Source organism: Wyeomyia smithii, chromosome 3 (assembly GCF_029784165.1).
Source record: "Wyeomyia smithii strain HCP4-BCI-WySm-NY-G18 chromosome 3, ASM2978416v1, whole genome shotgun sequence".
In the NCBI taxonomy this organism is placed as follows: Eukaryota; Metazoa; Arthropoda; class Insecta; order Diptera; family Culicidae; genus Wyeomyia; species Wyeomyia smithii.
Genome location: NC_073696.1, coordinates 259,653,332 through 259,675,079, shown reverse-complemented (window position 1 = coordinate 259,675,079; position 21,748 = coordinate 259,653,332). Strand labels below are relative to the sequence as shown.

The following is a 21,748-nucleotide window of genomic DNA, read 5'->3' as shown; positions in this document are numbered from 1 at the left end:
TTTTCGATATCCTTGTATGGTCCTGCCATCTGATTTTCAATATCCTTGCACGGTGCGGCTATCTAATTTTCAATATCCTCATATGGTGCTACCATCTAGGTTTTGTTTTCATCTGGCGGATTATACACAATAAATTGGTTTTGCTAATAACCATAGTTTTATGCGAATTTAAGTCATCAGATGGCAGCACTAACCGTTGTAAAGGTGTCGTGGGCAAAATGTATGAAAAAACTGGGAGTCAGGAATCTTGTTCTAGTCATCTTTGACGTTACCCCATAGTACTCCGTACCCCGTCCTGTCCAACTGCTCGACAAATAATGAATAAAATGAATTTTCAATTTCTCGGCTTTCTCATAAGGAAAATCGGAAAATCTCATAAGGAACTGTCAAAAAGTTATTTACAAAATCAATGCAGCAGGAACGAGACAAATGCAGGTTACGTATGTCTTATTTATGTGATATTACCATCTTTATCCCCTTCATTCGGCTTGCAGTACAAAGCCTCTGTGGGATGCGTTAATTTTGTGGTAGAACCACATACATAAGACATACGTAACACTCAGGAAGAAATCTTCCAAAAAAGTTGGTACACAATGAACTACTCGAATGGTACCACACTCTGAATAAAATCACCAGGCCTATGAAAAGACGCCATGTTTCTATGACCGAAAAATAACAAGCAAAATATTGGAACCCAGTGGGTTCGAAATGGAAATGGAGCCACAAAAAAAGTCACATACAACCCAGTGCAAAAGCATAGGCGTGTCTGAGACCTGAGTTTGAAGCAGTGTGCCTGCGCAGCCCTGCATTTGTCTCGTTCCTACTCGAAAAATTCTGCATTGATTTTGTAAATAACTTTTTGGTAGTTCCTTATGGGATTTTCTCTGGGGCTCGATAAAACCGTGAATAAGAAAATTCATTTTGTTCATTATTTGTCGAGAAGTTGAACAGGACGAGGTACGGAGTACTATGGGGCATCGTGTACCAGAAAAAAAAAACGCCAGTGTTACGTATGTCTTATGTATGTGATGGAATAATAAAGTGCATCCCAAAACTCGTGAAGGTGGTAAATTTTATGTTTACACACTTAATTTATCTCGGCAAACTTCCTAACAGCTGATCGAGCTTGGCAAAGTTTTTAACAAATGTCAGCAATATATTTTGACGAACATTCAGCAAACATATCGATTTACCGTAAACCAGCATGTTTTGACATTTTGTTTGCCGAAGTACTGGAAAGTTCTGCCGAAAAGTTGTAGATTTTTTTTTTTACTTTATTAAGGTGGCTTTCAGCCACAGGCTGGTTCTCCACCAAAACTTGTAGAACATTACGCTGAATTTATCAGCTGTTGAGTTCTCAGCAATAAAATCTAAGTGTGTATGTATAATTTTATAATCATAATTGATCATTATTTTGTTGACCACACAAAAGATTTGTGAACCACCAGTTGAAAATCACTGTGATAAAGCAATTTTGGAACATTCTCAATTCATTGTTTAGCAATAGAACACGAAAAACGTGTGAAAATTAATATATGCTTTATTGTACCTGACTGCAATTCCTCTCAATGTGCTATCTTTCTTGTTCGTTTGGCTCAGATTTTGACATGTTCGTTTGGCTCACAACATTTTCTCCGCATATATCTCCCTCTGAGTATTGCTAGTGTTACGTATGTCTTAAGTATGTGGAAGAACTTTCGTGTTTCCTGAGGATGGTGCAGCTGTTCCAGCTCTGCATACTCCTCCTCCTCTAGGTGGCTCTTTTTCTCACGGAAGATTTAAAGTCGCTGCATCTTGTTCAGCGCTGCGAATTTTAGTCGCCCGCGCAGTGTTTTCCTCATCCATCACCCTCCTATTATGTACTTTAGTACCACTTAGAAGGAGTTCGGATATTAACCACTTATAGGAACACTTGTTACTTGATTCAAAGCATAACTGACTAAGTCAGCCCCGCGCAGCGGGTTTTATTCCTGATTATTCATTACAGTATTGGTGTTCGATAGAACTCTCCCCCCCCCCTTCCCCCCGGAGGAGAAGTTATATTGATCTTGCACACTTATTTCCGTGTTAATTGTTCGGTAATTTTTATTACGGTCTTGTCCAGTAAACTTCAAATTTTCCTGATCATTCCATAATACCGCGACGACGCGAGACAGGACATAACACTTATTATTCTTACAAAACATAAAAAGGAGTAAATTTACCTTTTTCGTCGACCGGTTTCGGGCTACGATCTTGCCCATCAGCTGGACGATGTCCGACTAGTTACTTGTGGTAGTTTCCGATCCTGATACGCAGAGAGTTGTACTGTATTTACAGCTTCGTTAGATGGAAGAGAGGGGACGATATTGGGGGGTCGTCCTCATTCATTAGTGGGTGGTCAGTGGTAGTGATGTACATGGATTCCCATGCATTTAAGTGTGCGGTTTTTTGTACATTTTTTATCAGTTTAACCTTTTCCCAATCAACACTATGTTTTTGGGATGTAGTGTGTGCTGCCACACTTGAGTCATTGACTCGATCGTTTTCTACTGCAGTTTTATGTTCTCGCAGTCTAGCTTTAAGTTTACGCCGAGTTTGGCCAATGTAAACAGCGGGGCAGTTTTGGCAGGGGATTTTGTATATGCCTGATTTTTCCTCCGGAGGCACTTTGTCTTTAAGATTAATCAGCAGATCTTTTAAATTGTTATTGCTTTTATATGCAGCGTGGAAACCATGTTTTTGAAGTACGGATTGGATAGAATTTGTCAATTTTGGATAAAACGGGAGGCTGATCCAACGCTTTTCTTCTTTCTCTGGCTGTAGTGTTGTGCAGTTCTGTCTGTGTTTTTTCCTTTCGTGTTTCCGGAGAATTTTGTCAACGAAAGTTTTATCGTATCCATTCAGTTCGGCAGCTTCATGTATTCTATTTCTATTTCATTCCATAATCGCTGATCATTCCCATAATCGCATATTTCTCGACTACTTTGTGATAAGGTCGTATGTCTAAACGTAAACAAAACGAGTGAGAGTTATATTCCTTGTACTTCCCAAGCACAAATCATCTTTCATTCATTTTGTTTACGTTTAGACATACGACATTATCACAAAGTAGTCGAGATTTGTATCATTTGCAAAATTGATTGTTCGAGCAAATCGCACTTTTATATTTTGACCTTAAATGCTTAGTTCCCAATATATTGTTGCAAATAGACACTTTAACTAAACTTTGTATCATAAAGAAAGCACTACTTTACACTATGTATACATTAAATATTACTTTTGAAGTCAAATTGGTTAAAATTTTTGCAATGATACATTAATGCCGTCACTTTCAAGCTACTTTGGAATATATCACAGGGGAAATGAAGTTTTTCTTGTATTCAATTAGAGCAGCGGTTCTCAACCTTTTTTTTGTCCGCGTACCTCTTGGCGATATTTTTCATATCAATTGTACCCCCTGGCTTGGAATGTTCTTGCAGAGTGGGAAAGAGTAATGGTAGATCATGTTGTGGTAGTCTAGTTAAGGTTCCAAATTAAACTGTAGCTTGTTTGATTGCTACAGTCATGTTTTAGGGGCTAGATTGGCCAACAAATGAAGTATTATAGAGAATAATTGCTTTGTCCGCCATTACTGATTTTTCTTTCGCGTACCCCCTGAAGGCTTTCTAGTACCCCCAGGGGTACGCGTACTCCAGGTTGAGAACCGCTGAACTAGAGGGTTAACCTCAGCCCATGGTTTTATTTTTAAGAGAAATATTTCGTTAATATTATACGATATTGGATATAGTTTGATCGTTTATCTGTCACATTCATGACATTCCGACAATATTTCACTGTCAAGGAGTTGTGATATAGGTAGACGGGTGCCTGAAAACGCAACGATAAATACTTTGTAATATCGAATATTGGAAATATTTTGCAATATATCAATAGTGTCTTACCCCTAGCCGCAGCCCTTCCAGCACACTTTCCCTCTCACCGCATCACACTTCTACCACATACACAATGAGCATAAAAGAGAGGTGAGGAGGAGAGTGCATTTTTCTAGTATTAGTAAATGCTTCAAATGTAAACAGCTAGACGAACTCAATGGTAAACCCAAATAGCTACGTCACTATTTCGCATGAAATCTGGACAGAGGAGGGCGAGCAGAGGGGCGCGTGCAAGTGTTAGTAAGTTTCCTCCTCACCTCTCTTTAATACTCATTGCCACATACATAAGACATACGTAACACACAGGAAGAAATCTTCCAAAAAAGTTGGTACAAAATGAACTACTCGAAAGTACCAACCTCTGTAAAAAACCTCTATTTGAGTAGTTTATGGAGGTTGTGTACCTGCCGTTCCCACTCGAAAAATGCAGCATTGATTTTGTAAACAACTTTTTGACAGTTTCTAAGGGATTTTGTTGAGTAGAGCCGCGATGACTAAAATTCATTCAGTTCATTTTCGTCGAGCCAGTGTTACGTATGTCTAAGTATGTGCTATTACTGCTACTCAGGCTGCATTATGTTCTCCTGTTGCTGTCCTTTCTTCCCTAATAACGGGCGTAGAGAGAAAAACACAACAAGCGACTCGCTGTTAAGAGTCGATGTAATCTAATCATGTATTTGTTTTCTCTCAGAAACCAATGCACCAAGCGTTTCATTACGGATTGAGAGGATTCAGGTTTAATCGCAATCTGTTACACATCATGAGTTGTATAGATCAAGATAAAACGATGATTGCGCCATATTCGTCTCATTTTCATTCTTTTCATCACTGTTTGAGATGAGCGTGCGATTCATTTTCAGTGTAAAATATCCAATTTCAGAAGAACTTTCTGAGTGAATTTTACTTCATTTTGTGTAAAATTACAGGCGCGTGCAGTTCTTGTACCTCATCTCGTTTTATTTTTGTGTTTATTCTATACGGTGAAGACGACAAATTAAAAACCGAAACGTGTTTGCTCGTTCTGAAACCCAGAAGTATTACAGTTTACAGTGATTCATACATACATATAAGCCGTACGAATTATTATTTTAAAGTTAGCGGTAATGGTGCGAATAGAGGAATCCAAGATAAAAGACATCGGCAGAGTGCTGAACGATAAGGATCGTCCCCTGAAGGAACGTTTTCGGGCCTTGTTCACGCTGAAAAATATCGGTGGACCAAACGCACTGGAAAGTATTGAATCATGTTTCACAGACGATTCTGCGTTGCTGAAGCACGAACTAGCTTACTGCTTGGGTCAGATGCAAGACAAAGCCGCAATTCCGATCCTAGTAAAGGTGCTCGAAGACGTACAACAGGAGCCAATGGTACGACATGAAGCAGGTTCGTATGCATATTGATATCACATATCGATTTGCGTCTACATTTTTTAAATACCTATATTATAGCGGAAGCTTTAGGTGCCATTGGATCACCAGAAGTTGAGGCCGTTCTAACAAAATATTCAACCGATCCTGTTGTGGAAGTGGCAGAAACCTGTGAAATAGCACTTGGTCGCGTGCGGTGGCTTCAAAACAAGGAAAAAGATTTCGTAGATAACAATCCTTACGCTTCGGTTGACCCATCACCTCCAGCGACAAGCAGTGATGTTGGGGAGCTGCAAAGAATTTTACTTGACGAAAGCGAATCCTTGTTCAACCGGTACCGTGCAATGTTCAGCTTGCGAAACATGCGAACTCAAGAATCGGCGTTGGCACTCGCAACGGGACTGAAAGGGCGGAGTGCTCTGTTTCGACACGAGGTTGCTTTCGTTTTGGGTCAACTGCAAGAAGAATGTAGTGTTCCGTTTCTGGCGGAGAATTTACGGGATGTCACGGAGAATGAAATGGTCAGACATGAATGTGCGGAAGCTCTTGGGGCTATTGCTACGGATGAGTGTACAGAAATCTTGAGGGAATATTTGCAAGACGTTAAAAGAGTCGTCAAAGAGAGTTGCGAAGTTGCTTTGGATATGTGTGAGTACGAAAATAGCCCTGAATTCCAATATGCTGACACTCTGGGAAAGGTATCACACTGAAAGTGCATTTAATTTAATTGGTTGATATTCAAGCATGGGAGTTTATTATCTAACAATCGCAGAGAAGTATCACATTCACAACTCCTAGTACAAATGATTAATACCATTTTCGAGTAAAACATGCTTAGCCACGAAAGCCAAAAATGTAGTCACTAACGATGAAAGCGCGATACAAAAATACATCAAAAAGCCTATTTGTTTTACTTCTTTTTGGAACGCCTTTTAGCGCCCTTGGTAGCCGCTGGAACTTCAACGGAAGCGCCTTCTAATTCATCCTTCAGATCCGAATTGGCAATCTTGTTCTGCGCTTCCAAGTAGAACATTAGATCTCGCACCTGTTCCTTCAGTTCAACAACTTCCTGGTCCTTCTCGGTGCACTTCTTTTCCAGTGCTGCGAATTTAGTCTGCCATGAGGAATGGTTAGCTTGCAAAGTTTTACCGAACTGTTTTTCCTCTGCCAGTTCCTTCATAATTGTTGTCATTCTGAAAAATGTTTATAACATTAATAATTCGGTTATAGGGTAAATAAAATAGGGGACTTACTTTGACGACATCTGGTTCACCTTTTTTTCTAAATTACTTTTCTCTTTGTTCAGAGATTGGATCTTACTTTCAAGCATCAAATTTTTTTTCCTATTTTGTTCCGCCTCGTGCAACAACTTTTGCTTCTCACCGGCTATACTGGATTCAAGACGAATCAGTTTATCTTCGTAGTAATCCCGTTGTGCATCCAGCTGCGATGTGAGTAGATATGTGAATTCTAGCTGCATCGAGTCGATTTTCTCCTCTCCATCATTACCCGGTGATTGCGTAGCGACCAGCTTTCCGTCCGACTTGCTTTGCAATAGACGATGAACGAAATTGTCCCCAGCGTAATCCCAAACCCGGTTGGTGCCTAGCTGCAGAGCGTAAGTATGATTGGTCGAGCGATAATGCGAAGCAGCATGACCACCTTGATATCGCCCGCAGCCGATGTGGCCACAAATTAAGCATATCCAAAGTGCTTCAGTGCCCTCGCATTCCATACAAACAGACGTTTCCGAAAGTTCTGGCGTTTGAATGCACCGGCAAACCGGGCAAGTTGAGTCTCCCCACTTAATTAGACATCCAGCATGGAAAGCATGGTTGCACAGAATAGTCAGAACTCCGTCCACAGATTCGTCCATCCGCTCCAAGCACACCGGACACATAGGAAGCTCGGTATGGCCAGCCGGTGCCCAACCATCGTCTCCCCACTCGACACCGGAGACCCACACGGCGTGACACAGTGAATCCGGCTCCAAACTGTTATACGGTGCTCCGTTAAATGTCTGGTAAAATTCAAAAGCCGCTTCAACACAACGGAACTCCAACAAAACCATAAACTGATTTGGAGAGCCATCTCGCAAAATTCGCACGTGCTGTATAACCGAGTGACAGGGAGCGATGAAATTCAGGATATCATGACAGTTCAAAGAGGATGGTACCGCAATCAAACAAAGCGTTCGAGATGGACCTTCGGTGGCGTCGGCACGTTCGCTGCGAAAGACACAAACAAAAGCTATTATAACCACTGCCAACAAGTGAGAGCAGCTGTTGTATAATTTTACGCGCCATCCACATTTTGCGCACTGGTAAAAAATAAATCGATTTATGTAATCTGGTTTACTTACTTCCGCTTGTACAGGTGCAATATACCCTTGGTTACCTCAACGAACGGATTGCCGGAGAAAAAGTTTATTTCTCCGGGGAACTCGGGAATCGGTGCCGGTGGCGTTTCATCCATCGGTGTTTGCTCACGGGAACTTTTAGGCAACACTCCGCGTGATTCATCGGCTCCAGCCTCCGTCGCAGAGTCCAATCGATTGCGGTAGCTTTCGATGGTGATTTTTTTAGGCTTTCGTTGGCCCCTCATTTCTCGCTGTAAACGAGGATTTGTCGGATGCTCGGTAGAAACGGCTCCGGCTGACTCTGCGTCATGGGATAGGGAAAGGGGTTGCAAGCAACAGAGATAGTTTTTCACTTTCCATACTGATAAAAAATGAAATCGATACTCACCGCCAGCCTCCTCGGAAGCACTCATCCCGTTTCTATCGTCTAAAACTATTTCAATTTTTAGCAAGCAAAGCGAAACCAATACCGACATTTAGCTTGCGCATAGATACAAATCAATTTAACCAATGGGATAAAGCACTTATCGTATTTTTACTCTCGAAACACTTTCGTTATTGGCAAACTACAGAAAATTTTCGCTGCCTCAAAGCCAAAACAAAGAAAAACAATATTCGCCTTCAAGGAAACTCATAAAAACAGAAGAAAGGTAAAGTGAAGCTGTCAATGTTTTCATATGTCAATCTACTACTACTCTAGAGGAACTTCTGACGAATTCACCCGCAGCTGTTGGCAGCACTCTCTCATAGTTTGGTAATAAACTCTATGAGTTGTAGCAAGCAAAATAAAGCCACATCAGAAAACTATTTTTTAATATTTAGCGCATTTTATTGAGGATTTTTTTCTTCAAATTTAAATATTGTTTTTATTACTGATGCAAACCGCTAAAGTTTCACAGATATCTAATGCTAAGGGAATATGCGTGAAATTCCTCAATTGTCAGGTTGATCTTTTACTACTCTCATGGACAACGAAAGCATGAATGAAATCAGTTACCGCAGGGCAGGTTGCGCGAGTTCAACTGATAAGTGCAAAGTGATTATTGGGTTTTACCCGTTTTACCACGTTAAGTTTATAAGTTCATAGTGGCCGGGAAAACCTACCTACTTTAAAAAAGAATACCATTTGCTTCTGACTAAACAAGTAACGTGATTGTGCTTTTTAACATAATGCAGGAAAGAGTCCTTATCGCTGCTGTGATAACAGTACTCGCAGTAGTTAATGTCCTGGCCGCAGACGAGGCGACGGCCGATAATACATCTAAACTGAAGATAACAGAAAAAATCTGTATCCTTTTGTAATCAATTCGACAGCCTGGCGCAAAGGAGCAACATAAGTTTATTGATTTTTTTTATTCAGGGTGCAATTTAGGTGTCAATGATTAAAGCAATAATTATTTCTTAAATCGAAAATAGATTCGAATATCTTTGTGCGCAAACGGGAAGAACACAAACTGGCAGTGCAGCATCTCCTGTCCACTGAGAAGTACTCCAAAAAATACGACTTACTGAAACTTTCTTTAAAACAGATTATGGAGGTAACGTTTTTTAAATCTATTAATTCAAAAACATTTTGTTTCACTTTGACTTTTGTTTTCTAGATCATCGAAAAAGACGGCACAGTACTACGGCAGAATACATTTATAGCCGGTTCAAAGTTTCCTACAGATACGAAAGTAATAGAGTCGCTTGCTCGTTTCATAGAAAATACCTGCTTGGTAGCGGAACTCATTCTTCATCTGCCGGATATGTCGTACAGAATCCTCAAGCCCATCGAGAACTGGCGTGACCGCTTGATCGAAGCTCAACTATTTACCCGCAGCTTCGTAAATATACTCGATCAGAAATCATTGCGGCTGCTATACCTGCTGGAGCAAGAAATTGATGAAAATAAGCGATCTCGCGATTACGTGAATCCCTACAAACAGAGCGCCAAGAAAACGGAGAAAAAAGAGAAGGTGAAGCACAAGAAAGTACTCAAGAAAGGGCCTCAACTCTCCGACGGACCACACAAAATTGAACTCTAAAAGCAAAGTATGTGTTTCATACATATATTTCATTGAAAAGCTTTATATTAAATAAGTAATTCTAGTTGTATTAACGCAATCCGAACGCTTCCGACACCAGCCCTAACTTTTTCTCAGATTGGGGGCGCCAAGTTGACCCATCTGTACCATCTTTCCGTAACCACCTCGGCCCAAATCGTGGTCCTGCCGATACTCGTCACGCACTTGACCACCGGTTTTACCCCGACCGTACTGACGACCCTCCACGAAGCCGGCATCCCAGTCAACCCGAACAATCCGGTCGTCCAGTCTCGTTCCGTTTATATACCGCATTGCAGATTCCGCATCATCTCTAGTATAATATTCAACGAAGCAAAATCCGCAAGGTGTTTTCTTGAACTTATCCAGTCCCATCACGATCCGCCGGATGTCACCGCATCGTGAGAATAGCTCGTGAATTTGTTCCTCTGTTGTGTAAAAGCTCAAATTACCTACGTAGAGTGTGGAAGTTACGCGTAGTAGCCGCTCCTGTTCATGACGTGATCCCTTTAATAAAAACATTTTTTTAACATAAAATTGAATTTAAAATGCATGAATGCGGCACGCTATTCCAATGCTTAGAGGTTCATGACCTCATAACTATAGAATTACTAAACGTACCTTGAAATGTTGGTCTCGATATTTGCTCAGGGCAACCGAAGGCGTATGAACAGCAGACATTGTCATCTAACTACAGTTCGGAAGCTTAATTTTCTGCTAAAATTTACGATTTTTCGTCTACGAATTAGACCCGTTGTTTACAAATCATCGAATCAGCATAGCATCGGTCTGCCAAGCTGCTGTCATTGTGGGATGCGTACTTTTGACAGGGTAGCCAGAAACATTTTGGTTTGTAATGTTCAACAAATATTTTGGACAAAAAACCAGGGGGCTCTTGTGGCTGTCAAACTCCATACATTTTCCATCTACCACTCATTGATTCTGGTACCAGTATTTCTGGTACCCACTTTTTGGTTGGTTTGCCCTAAAGCAAGCGAAATAGAGTTAACGTCTCAGTTTGTCGGTAGATTTATTCTCGAGTAAAGGTCGCTTTAGATGGAAAAAAGCAAGAGTCCAACATTTGTTTTCAGGACAATGTGCACTTTCATTGAATAAGATAAGTTTTGTGAGCATTTGAAATGAAATATTACCGCCGTGATGAATTTATGATTGGTAGGCAAAATGTTGACGTTTATAGGCCCCTACAAAAAAACTAATAATATTAAAAGGTTTTCAGTCACCTTGTAGAGTAATAACGAACACATGTCAGAATATTCACAATATTATAATGAAAAAATAAGTTTTGACAGTAGTTGACTTGTGTTAGCATATAAAAAACGCTCGAATTAATTTTCAGCACCCTGATGGCAGCCCTGATAGTGATAAGAGCGCACAATATTAAAAGTGGTTCAGTCAAAAACTACACAATACTCAGGGGCCTATAAACGTCAATATTTTGCCTACCAATCATAAATTCATCACGGCAGTAATATTTCATTTCAAATGCTTGCAAAACTTATGTTATTCATTGAAAGTGCACATTGTACTGAAAACAAATGTTGAGCTCTTGTTTTTTTTCCATCTAAAACGACATTCACTCGAGAATAAGTCTACCGACAAAATGGGACGTTTACTCTATTTCACTTGTTTTAGGGCAAACCAACTAAAAAGTGGGTACCAGAAACGCTGGTACCAGAATCAATAAGTGGTAGATGGAAAATGTATGGAGTTTGACAGCCACAAGAGCCCCCTGACAATACTACACGAAAGGAAAACTAGCAATGGTTTCCAAAAGGTAATCGCATGAAAACTTACAACTACATCTTTGTAAATCCTTTTCTCAAGAGCTGCCAGTTTTCGTAACTTTTCTCAATCTGTTTTTCGATATAAAAATTATGCTGCATATGCAACAATTTACTTCTCCCTGATGTTGATTATGCGTTAAATGTGAAATGAATCAAGCATATCACTTATTATGGGCTGGATTACAGAAGCTTCGACCAATAACTCGTCTTATTTAAAATACATGGTCGAGTCGACGCCCAAGAAAAAGATTTGTATAAAGGATATTTTTAACGGAAATTTCAAATTATAACCTATCGTTTCAGTCAACGCGTATTTATCGTGCTTAACTTATTATCATTCCGTTCATTCTAGACTTGGAACAATTTTGAATAATAGTACCATTCCATTTTGGAAGCCCTTCCTTTCCTGGGAATGCCGATTTTAGGTGAAAAGCTATCAAACCTCTAAGGAAAGCTTGGTTAATATTTATCCAAATTCAGCAAAACCAGATGAAATCATCTTCTTTACTTATTTTTTTTCAAAGTTTTAAAGAAAATATATGCACTAATTTATTATTTTAGTTTTATTTTCTATGGGCCCACTGCGACCAGAACTTGTCGATCTTTTGTGGTATTTTCCGAACGTGTAGCATTTTTTTCATTTTGGCAGTGCACTTGTTTTTGAGAAGAAACCTGCTAATGCTCTTCTTTATCGACCTTATCATTTTTTCTAACAAACTACTGCAGCGTTTAAAATGCTTTGGGTGGAAAAAAATCTTGGAAGAAGTTTTGTGTAGGATAGTCTCAAAATAAAACTGGGTTCAAGTCCTTTGACATCGAATGGCCTGATTCTACTAGAATTCAAGCCCATGACCATCCAATCGTCAGGCATTCTGTAACTTTGCGGCTACGAAATTCCTTCGGTTGAAGGCAACCATTCGACGAGGTGAAAGACCCAACAAACAATTTTGTTGATTTACAGCTTGTTAATAAGTTGATTCCGGTTGATAAGCCCTAAAGCTGGAACACAATAAAATTGTTTACTAGTGAGAGATGTTCATCCCAGCCATTGGAATTATTCCATTTCAACGTATGTGAGTCAACAGTCTTTTCGGCAGCCGAGCAGGAAAGTCGTTTTTCTAGAGTGCTCTGCGGACCGAAACTAATTTCCCGCTCTCTTTTTTAGCGTTCGCGTGTGCAGTGGTGTTGTTTGGTGTGCGAATACGCGTCGTTTTTGGTGGAGGAGCCCCGACTGCCGAACAGCGCCAGTGGTAGTGGTGCTAATCGGCGCGATTGCTGCGTGCGCGTGTGAAGGTGGTGAATCGTGCTTGTTTTGGCGCGAGTGCTGAAAGGTGTCGTGCTGGTCCAGCATCAGCGTAGGTCGATTCCCGCAGCAGAGGAGTACGGAGCTGTGGTAGTGGTTAGTTGGCGCGTATGCTGTGGAACCCCGACGGGGGGAAAGCGTACGGCGTCGCCGCTCTGCAGTTGAAGAGACAGCGCAAGCAGTGCTGCTGATTCACATACATATAAAGATAAGTGACACAACCTTTATTTTTTTTTTAACTTTTTATTTCCGTAATACATACAGATATATTTCGATTTCGTATTTTCTCTCCTATTTATATATAGTCATACTCTTTAGTTTTAAATAGATAAGTATTTCAATATATTCCATATAATAATTATTAGCGGCATATAGTTCACAACCGCTATGGCGGTAGGTGGATTGCCTATTCCACCGGACATCTCATCTTGCTCAGAAGGTGACGAGTCCGGGATGGATTTTTCTGACATCCCGAATAATGAAAATAACGCTTTTTTCGATGTCGTTAAAAAGCGTAAAAGACCCCGTAAAACTGCCCCGGTTATCCCATCCAGTAAAGATGAGTCAACTCGGGTTAAAATGTATCAGGTTAACCAACCTGGTCTACATTGGGTCGTGTATTTCCGACCCAAAAACAAGCCTCTTAGAGTTTTACAGATATGCAAAACTCTAAAGGAAAAGTACTCGAGCTTGACCATGGTCTACAAGGTCAAAGCGGATAGACTCAAGGCAACATTCTCGGATCCCCGACAAGCAAATGCTGTCGTCCAGGATCCAAATTTCAATATCGAGTACCGCGTTTATATACCGGCACGCGTAGTTGAAATAGAGGGTGTTTTAACCGAGGCTGACCTCACAGAAGAGGATGTTGTGAAAGGTAATGGATGTTTTAAAAATCCATCCCTTCCTGAAATAAAAATCCTCGAATGCAGGAGAATATATTCGGAGGATAATACGGGCAATTATTCCCCAAATGACTCGTTTAGAGTGACTTTTGAGGGGAAAGTACTTCCGGATTTTGTCGAGCTCCACAAGCTTCGACTACCCGTGAGACTTTTCTTCCCAAAAGTCATGACGTGTACGAATTGTTTGCAGTTAGGGCACACGAAGACCTACTGCAACAAGAAACCTAAATGCTCCAAGTGTGGTGAAATCTCCGAGATTAACCACGCTTGCGGCGGTCAAGAGACAAAATGCTGTCTTTGTGGTGGTGATCCACATGAAGTCGAGACGTGTCCGAAATATAAACAACGCTCAGAAGCGTTAAAAAAATCGACAAAACAACGCTGTAAGCAGTCATTTGCACAGATGCTGAAGACTGCCTTACAGCAACAGGAAAACCCATATTCCAGCTTGGAACATGACGATCCCAATGATGATAAAGAGGTATATCAACCTCTTCCGTCAAGTGGAGCCGTGCGTAAATGACCAAGCGTATCTTCCCCCAAGCTTCCTAGAAAGGAGCAGAAGAAAACACATATAGATACCCCAAGTGGTCCACCTTCTAAGCAAAATATTGCTAAGCCGTCACCTCCAGGATTCAAGCTTAATCCTGAGGGTAACAATTTCGATAAAGAGTTTCCCAAACTACCAGGAAAACAATCTGCTTCCGCCAAAAAACAGTCATCGGAATCTGAAATACCGACCACTGATGGACGTATCTCATTCAAAATGATCGTTGAATGGATATTTACCACTTTTGGTCTATCTGATTCCCCCAAGAGTATGATTTCGGCTTGGCTTCCAACAATTTGCATGTTGGGTAAGCAATTAAGCACCAAATGGCCCCTCCTCGCGTTCGTATCCTTCGATGTCTAAATCAGACAGCCGAAGTGACGAATCGACAACAAGGATCATACAATGGAACTGTAGAAGCTTGATCCCCAAATTAGATAAATTTAAACTCCTGCTTCACGATAGCAAATGCGATATTTTCGCGCTATCTGAAACATGGATGTCAACTGATACGACACTAGCCGTTCAAGACTTCAATAACATTCGTTTAGACCGAGGAAACTCTTATGGCGGAGTGCTCCTTGGTATCAAAAAATGCTACCCATTCTTCCGAATTCCTCTCCCAGCAATTGATGCAATAGAAATTGTTGCTTGCCATATAACAATTGCTGGGGAGGGCCTCACTGTCGCATCAGTCTACATTCCGCCTAGAGCGGTTATTAACCGGTTGCAGCTGTCACAAATAACGGAACTGCTTCCGTTTCCACGCCTCATCCTGGGAGATTTCAATTCTCACGGTACGGCGTGGGGCGCACCCAGGGATGATAGCCGCGCTGTTCTTATTGAAAGCTTTCTCGATGACTTCGATATGACCTTATTGAGCATACCTGAGTTAGCTACGAGAATTGCAAGGCCTCCAATACGAGAGAGCACATTAGACTTGTCGATGTGTTCCTCCCCAATGGCTTTGGACTGCAAATGGGAGATTATTCAAGATCCCCACGGTAGCGACCATTTGCCATTCAGTATTTCGATTAAGAGCAGGCTCCATTCTGCTACCACAGTCGAAGTAGAGTATGATCTTACCCGGAATGTTGATTGGGAAAAATTCTCGAACACAATATCCCAGGGTCTCGAAACAACGGATGAGCTTTCTCCATCCGACGAATACAACTTTCTTGCAACATTAGTGCTAGATAGCGCGTTGCAATTTCAGAAGAGACCTGCCCCTGAGAACAAGTTGAAAATTCGTCCCAACAAGCAATGGTGGAACAAAGAATGCACCGAGATGAAAAAAGCTCTAAAAGCATCATACATAGCATTCAGGGATGGTGGTTCAATTGAGCTTTATGATCAGTTTAGGGAGCTGGAAATAAAACAGTCTAAGCTACACAAACTGAAAAAAAGATCATACTGGCAAAATTTCATAAGCTCGTTACCCAGAGATGCTTCTATGAGCTATCTCTGGAATACGGCTTGAAAAATGCGCAATAGGTCGGACAGTAATGAGGCTAATGAATACTCTGAACGTTGGATCTATGATTTCGCGAAAAAGGTATGCCCAGACGCTGTCCCATCACAGCAGAAATTTAGCGATACAACAGCTATTGAAGAACCAGAATTTACCATGTTGGAGTTTTCAATTGCCCTCGCGTCTTGCAAGCACAAGGCTCCAGGACCGGACAGGATCAAATTTAATTTGATGAAAAACCTGCCGGACTCGGCCAAGCTACGATTTCTTAAACTGTTTAATAAGCTTATCAGGAACAATATGATTCCGGAAGCTTGGAGACAGGTTAAGATTATCGCAATCAAAAAGCCAGACAAACCTGCCGCAGATCACCGCTCGTATAGGCCGATTGCGATGCAAATTGCTTGAAAAAAAGATCCTGCGTAGACTTGACAACTGGGCAGAAACAACTAACCAACTTTCAGAGACCCAGTTCGGCTTTCATAGGGGCAAGGGCCTCAACGATTGCCTGGCATTGCTAGCCACAGAAGCGGAAATGGCTCTTGGCAGCAAACAACAAATGACCTCGGTTTTCCTGGATATCACAGGCGCATTTGATTCAGTTTCAATCGAAATTCTTTCCGAGAAACTGCATCAAAGAGGATTCTCCCCTGTATTGACAAACTTTTTGACCAACCTGCTATCTGAAAAGCATTTACTTTTCAACCACGGTTCTTCAACAATAACACGAACAAGCTTCATGGGTCTCCCCCAAGGCTCTTGTCTGAGTCCGCTGTTGTACAACTTCTACATCAGTGACATCGACACATGCTTGACGGACGGCTGCACAATGCGCCAGTTAGCTGACGACTGCGTTGTATCAGTCACGGCGACTCTAGCTGTAGACATGAAAAACAGCCTGCAAAATACGCTAGATAATCTGACCGGTTGGGCCAGCTGTCTTGGAATCGAGTTCTCGCTTGAAAAAACGGAGATGGTAGTTTTTTCGAAAAAGCGACCACCACCTCGCTTCGAGCTAGTTCTGTCCGGAAGACCCATCACTCAGTCACCTAGCTTCAAGTATCTAGGAGTATGGTATGACTCTAAGTGCACATGGGAAAAACATGTCAATTACCTGAAGCAAAGATGCCAACCGAGAATTAATTTTCTTCGGATGGTAACAGGAACCACATGGGGAGCTCATCCAGAGGATTTGATACGACTTTACCAAACCACGATTCTGCCCGTAATAGAATACGGCAGCATATGCTTCAGAGGTGTCGCAGCCTCACACATGCTGAAGCTAAAGAGGATACAATACCGTTGTTTGCGTATCGCTCTAGGCTGCATGCAATCGACACATACCATGTCTCTAGAGGTCATTGCGGGAGTACTACCACTCAAAGAGAGGCTATTCGAGTTGGCTCTTCGTTTCCTCATCAGTTCGGAGATAGCAAACCCAATGATAATCGAGAACTATGAGAGGTGTTTGGGAGTTGTTCAGAAACCCTGTATGTCAGTATACCAGCGGTTCATGACCATGGAGATAAACCCTTCGGTTGTTGCTCCATCCCGTGAGATTTCAACATCGCTCAACAATTCTTCTGTTGTATTTGATTTGACGATGAAACTAGAAATCCATGGAATTCCCGAACACCTTAAACCAACAGTTGTGCCATTAATATTTTCGGCAAAATTCGGCCACCTCCCAGAACAGAACTCCTTTTTCACGGACGGATCTGTGATGGATGGACAATCCGGATATGGCGTTTTTAACACAGATCATCACATATCCCGCAAACTGGCACAGCCTTGCTCCATATATGTAGCTGAATTAGCTGCCATACACAATTCGCTGCGAATTATCGAGCTCAAGACACCAGGCAATTATTTCATCTTCTCGGACAGCCTCAGTTCTATCGAAGCTCTCCGATCGATTAAACCGGTCAAGCACCCGTCCTATTTCCTTCCGGAAATTAGACGGATATTAGAAGTGCTGGTTGATCGGTCTTTCATTATCCGCTTTGTGTGGGTCCCCTCTCATTGCTCAATCCCAGGCAATGAAGAAGCTGATTTATTAGCGAAAAGGGGTGCCATAGAAGGAGATATATTTGATAGACCGATCATCTAAACCGAGTATTTTCACTTGCCTCGACAACTGGCCCTGGCAAACTGGCAGGAAAAATGGGATAAAGACGATCTTGGGCGATGGATGCACTCGATTTCGCCCAAAGTGTCTACAAAAGCTTGGTTCAAAGGGTTAGATTTAACTCGAGATTTCATTCGAGTTATTTCGCGCCTAATGTCCAATCACTATGTTGCAAACGCACACCTTTATCGAATAAACTTAGCCGATAGTAATCTGTGCGAATGTGGAGGGTACGAAGATATAGATCATATAGTCTTCGTATGCCCTAAGTACCACAGAGCAAGGACCAAGCTTATTGATTCTCTCCGAAAACAGAAAGTGACATTTACAATGCAAGTACGGGATGCACTTGCTAGCCGCAACCCAGCGCTTGTAATACCTATTTATGAATTTTTAAGAGATATCAAGTATCGAATTTGATTATCTCCTTGCTTCTTCTTCTTATTTTTCCAACACAACCTCCATAAAAAAGTTTCACACTAATTCTGTTCCTTTTTTTTTTTTTTTTATTGATTTTTTTAGAGACACATGAATCATCGCTTCTTTCTGAGAGACATGATCCACCAAACATAGATATAAGTTTTGATTTCTAAAGATATAAGGAACCATCACACCTCAACGAATAGTATTAAGAATTGATATTTACTCATACAGAGAAGAACTTCATTTATTATTGTTATTGTTAGCCGTAGGTTTAAATGATATGTATTTTTAAATTGTATTTATAAAAGAGAAAAGATGAGAGGGTTTTTATGCCTGTTTGAGGAGGAGCAGTCGGGATACAGGCTCTACTCAAGCTGGCTTTTCCCTACTCCAAAAGATATTCGGCCCCGTTATGCTTTGCGGTTGGGCCTAAATAAATATTAGAGTTTAAAAAAAAAAAAAAAAGTAGAAGGTTATATCTGACACACAACCGCATTATTGACGTAGGACTACTCCGAGTAATCGTTCATTGACACACAACACAGTGAGCAAGAGGAAAGAAAACTAGAATTACCACATCTTTGATTTTTCAAGACTTTTATTAAATTTATAAAGAAAGTTAATTTAATTTTACTCAACGATGGGAATTTCGAGCCCAGTGAATGGACAGTGAAGAATAACAGGTTCGTTTTGCTTCAGAAACGGTGCGCTAGCTTGTTTCAACCGGCAGCAATACTGTTGTAATGTAAGATCAAAATCGAATTTCATGGCTATTAGTGTTTTAAAATCGTTTCTGGGGGTTCTGACGAGCAGTGGCAAGCCGTCGTAAATCAAAACTTAAATTGAATTCATTTGTCCTGCCGCAGATTGCTTGAGATAATTTCTCATTGCGTGTGATTGCGGGAACATATGCAGCTAAGGAAATGAAAGAAAAATTAAACCGGGCGGAGCTTATCAGTTGCCAGTGTGCGAGTATAAAAGGAAAAGAACCGTCCGCGCGTTCAGTCATTTCGCATTTTGAGCTAGACCTGTGCGCGTCGCGGTCGCAGCATTTCTGTTTGGAGCTAGTGGAACGCTGGATGTTCCTGTTCGGATTAGACAACGAACTCTAATCATTTGACTGATTCTAGCGCTAACACTGGAGACGGAGAAAAATAGTTGTGATGAAAGTGATGGGCTGTCGAAAGGCTACTCTGCCGTTCCAATCATAGTAGTCCCATGTTCTACACAAAACTTATGCACGCTGGGACAACTATGCTTGGAAGGGCAGTACTTGTAGTAAACAAATTTGCTGCAGCGAAGGAATCTGCCGAAGCCCAGCACACAACTTTATCAAGCAGTTCAGAAACAGTCTTTTTCAAGACTTTTGAAAAATGTATAAGAATAGTTAATTCTATTTCATCCAACCAAGGATATTCATACTTTTTCGAAGCTGTATTTTAAATGGAATAGTTGTTTAAAATGTCCGAAAGCGTAACAAAAAATCAATCACGACGTGGCATTTCAAGAATCAATTTTACGTTTACATGCGCCATGGTTTGTGTCTACTCATGAAGTCTGTGCCAGGCATGCGCGCACGTGATTGGTTCATTGTAGGGGAAATTCGATCTTGAAAGTTTTCACTAATTTTCACTGTTGAACAATTAAGTAATAATGATCACTGAAGTATCACAAAAATGTCCATCATTTTATCAATCCAACGACATATTGATCATTGTAATCCATCATGTGGTTACACAAGTATTACCGTTTGAAATCTTTCATTCCGGCGTTACACCTTGGTTTTTAGTTTTCTCAGAATGTATCTCAATATAGTGCGGTTAGACGTAGTCCTACGTCAAAAACTTTTCTTCGTGTTTGCCCGATATATACCGCGTCGCAGTCTTTGCACGGTATTTTATAAATTCCAGCTTGTTCGTCTTGTGGAACTTTGGCCTTCAGGTTAACCAGAAGTTCACGTAAAGTGTTAACGCTTTTATGTGCAATATTTATTCCATATCTGCGGAGGGTATGCTTCAGTGGATTCGTGATGGTAGGGTAAAACGGGAGGCTGACTCTTCGAATCTCCTCATTTTCCGGTATTAAAGTGATAGCGTCTCGTCTGTGTTTCTTTCTTTCGTGCTTACGGAGGATTTTGTCGACGAACTGTTTGTCGTACCCGTTCAATTCGGCTGCTTTATATATTGTTTCTTTTTCTGCTAAAAACTCTTGTTCTTCCATCGGTATGTTGAAGATGCGATGGGCCATGGAATGAAAAGCGGCCTGTTTTTGACCACCGAAATGGCTCGAGTCAGCTGTGATGTAACGATCTGTTGAAGTTGGCTTTCGATAGATTCCAAATTTTAGCTTATTGTTATCCTTCCGTGTAATAAGTAAATCAAGGAAAGGAAGTTTTCCTTCGACTTCTTTTTCAACCGTGAACTTGATTGTGGTGTGCCGTGAGTTAAGAAAGTCGAGAGTTTGTGTTAGCGTGCGTTCCTTCACCAAAGCAAAAATGTCATCCACATACCGTTTCCATATCCGAGGGAAGAGTTTATTTCCTTCAGCTTCAACCTCGAAATTGGACATGAAAATTTCGGCTAACAGTGGAGACAATTTACTACCCTTTACTCGTCCTGTCGATGGGCAATATGTAGCCCGAAACCGGTAGACGAAAGGTAATTATTATATTATCCTTTTATATCTGTAAGAGCAATAAGTGTCTTGTCTGATCACTCGTCGAGTTCCGTCTGTGTTCGCGATTATTGTGCTAGTTCTTACGTTAGCGTTAAATCATTGTAAAGTATATTGTTATTTTAAGATATTTGATGGAGGCCAGACATCAGAGCAGTCGGAAACTTCTTCTAGCAGATTTCTGCATCGACGGCTACAGGTTGGTAATCCTACAGTTTGATATTCCGACGACGTGATAGAACTACTTGTTTACGCTGACGCTAACTGGGCAAAAACCTGGAAGACCGCCGTTCCATATCAGGCGTTAACAACATATTCCAAGTTCATGGTGGAACGGTTTCGTGCATATCCCAGAAGCAAAACACTGTAGTGTGTCTTCAACAGAGGTCTAATATGTTTCGCTGAGCCAAGTTCATGCAAAGCAATTTGGTTGAGAAATCTTTCAAAAGAGCTTGGAGTACAGGTGGACCATACGGTACCAAATCCTGCATTCACATCGCTGAGGAACCACCAGAATTACAAACGAATGAATGAAAAGATACAAAACGGATGTTTCAAAGTATATATTCACCAAAAGATTAACAAAAGGACCTTTCGAAGCACACTCTGAGCGGGGGTGTTAGATAGCAACCCAATGATCGCTGTAGCAACATATGTTACAAACATAGTTAGGGCTCGGCAATTTTTAACATTTCCACTTTAGACTCCAATCAATAAAGACCTAGGGTGGCGTTGTGCAACTAGATTCGAACGGTTCTCGCTATTTTCGAGTACTTCATATACTGCCAGTTTTGCTTTAAGCTCA

The 21,748-nt window shown here is 41.1% G+C and overlaps 4 protein-coding genes across 4 annotated transcripts; 2 read left to right on the top strand and 2 right to left on the bottom strand.

Annotated features, from left to right (window-relative positions):
* Positions 1 to 4,868: 4,868 nt before the first annotated feature.
* On the top strand, positions 4,869 to 6,180 carry LOC129730876 (deoxyhypusine hydroxylase). Its single transcript, XM_055690468.1, has 2 exons — positions 4,869 to 5,297; positions 5,363 to 6,180. The coding sequence occupies exons 1-2, from the start codon at positions 5,018 to 5,020 to the stop codon at positions 5,989 to 5,991; spliced, it is 909 nt and encodes a 302-aa protein (XP_055546443.1). The 5' UTR covers positions 4,869 to 5,017; the 3' UTR covers positions 5,992 to 6,180.
* Positions 5,953 to 8,307, bottom strand: LOC129730875 (BRCA1-associated protein). The gene is made up of 4 exons (XM_055690466.1): positions 8,029 to 8,307; positions 7,644 to 7,941; positions 6,535 to 7,509; positions 5,953 to 6,474 (listed from the first exon to the last, which is right to left on the bottom strand). Exons 1-4 carry the CDS (start codon positions 8,114 to 8,116, stop codon positions 6,192 to 6,194), a joined length of 1,644 nt encoding a protein of 547 aa, XP_055546441.1. The 5' UTR covers positions 8,117 to 8,307; the 3' UTR covers positions 5,953 to 6,191.
* Positions 8,308 to 8,385: 78 nt separating this feature from the next.
* Positions 8,386 to 9,726, top strand: LOC129730877 (uncharacterized). The gene is made up of 3 exons (XM_055690469.1): positions 8,386 to 8,928; positions 9,057 to 9,178; positions 9,242 to 9,726. The coding sequence occupies exons 1-3, from the start codon at positions 8,811 to 8,813 to the stop codon at positions 9,665 to 9,667; spliced, it is 666 nt and encodes a 221-aa protein (XP_055546444.1). The 5' UTR covers positions 8,386 to 8,810; the 3' UTR covers positions 9,668 to 9,726.
* Positions 9,676 to 10,488, bottom strand: LOC129730878 (nuclear cap-binding protein subunit 2). Its single transcript, XM_055690470.1, has 2 exons — positions 10,307 to 10,488; positions 9,676 to 10,192 (listed from the first exon to the last, which is right to left on the bottom strand). The coding sequence occupies exons 1-2, from the start codon at positions 10,370 to 10,372 to the stop codon at positions 9,770 to 9,772; spliced, it is 489 nt and encodes a 162-aa protein (XP_055546445.1). The 5' UTR covers positions 10,373 to 10,488; the 3' UTR covers positions 9,676 to 9,769.
* Between the last annotated feature and the right edge of the window lie 11,260 nt (positions 10,489 to 21,748).

Bases quoted from the DNA above. Each gene is read 5' to 3' on its own strand.
- LOC129730876 (XM_055690468.1), top strand. From the start codon at position 5,018: ATGGTGCGAATAGAGGAATCCAAGATAAAAGACATCGGCAGAGTGCTG. The intron at 5,298-5,362 runs GTTCGTATGCAT...CCTATATTATAG, and splicing joins AATGGTACGACATGAAGCAG to CGGAAGCTTTAGGTGCCATT.
- LOC129730875 (XM_055690466.1), bottom strand. From the start codon at position 8,116: ATGTCGGTATTGGTTTCGCTTTGCTTGCTAAAAATTGAAATAGTTTTA. The intron at 7,510-7,643 runs GTAAGTAAACCA...TGTCTTTCGCAG, and splicing joins TTGCACCTGTACAAGCGGAA to CGAACGTGCCGACGCCACCG. The intron at 6,475-6,534 runs GTAAGTCCCCTA...AACATTTTTCAG, and splicing joins GTGAACCAGATGTCGTCAAA to AATGACAACAATTATGAAGG.
- LOC129730877 (XM_055690469.1), top strand. From the start codon at position 8,811: ATGCAGGAAAGAGTCCTTATCGCTGCTGTGATAACAGTACTCGCAGTA. The intron at 8,929-9,056 runs GTATCCTTTTGT...AATCGAAAATAG, and splicing joins GAAGATAACAGAAAAAATCT to ATTCGAATATCTTTGTGCGC. The intron at 9,179-9,241 runs GTAACGTTTTTT...TTTGTTTTCTAG, and splicing joins CTTTAAAACAGATTATGGAG to ATCATCGAAAAAGACGGCAC.
- LOC129730878 (XM_055690470.1), bottom strand. From the start codon at position 10,372: ATGACAATGTCTGCTGTTCATACGCCTTCGGTTGCCCTGAGCAAATAT. The intron at 10,193-10,306 runs GTACGTTTAGTA...TTTTTATTAAAG, and splicing joins ATCGAGACCAACATTTCAAG to GGATCACGTCATGAACAGGA.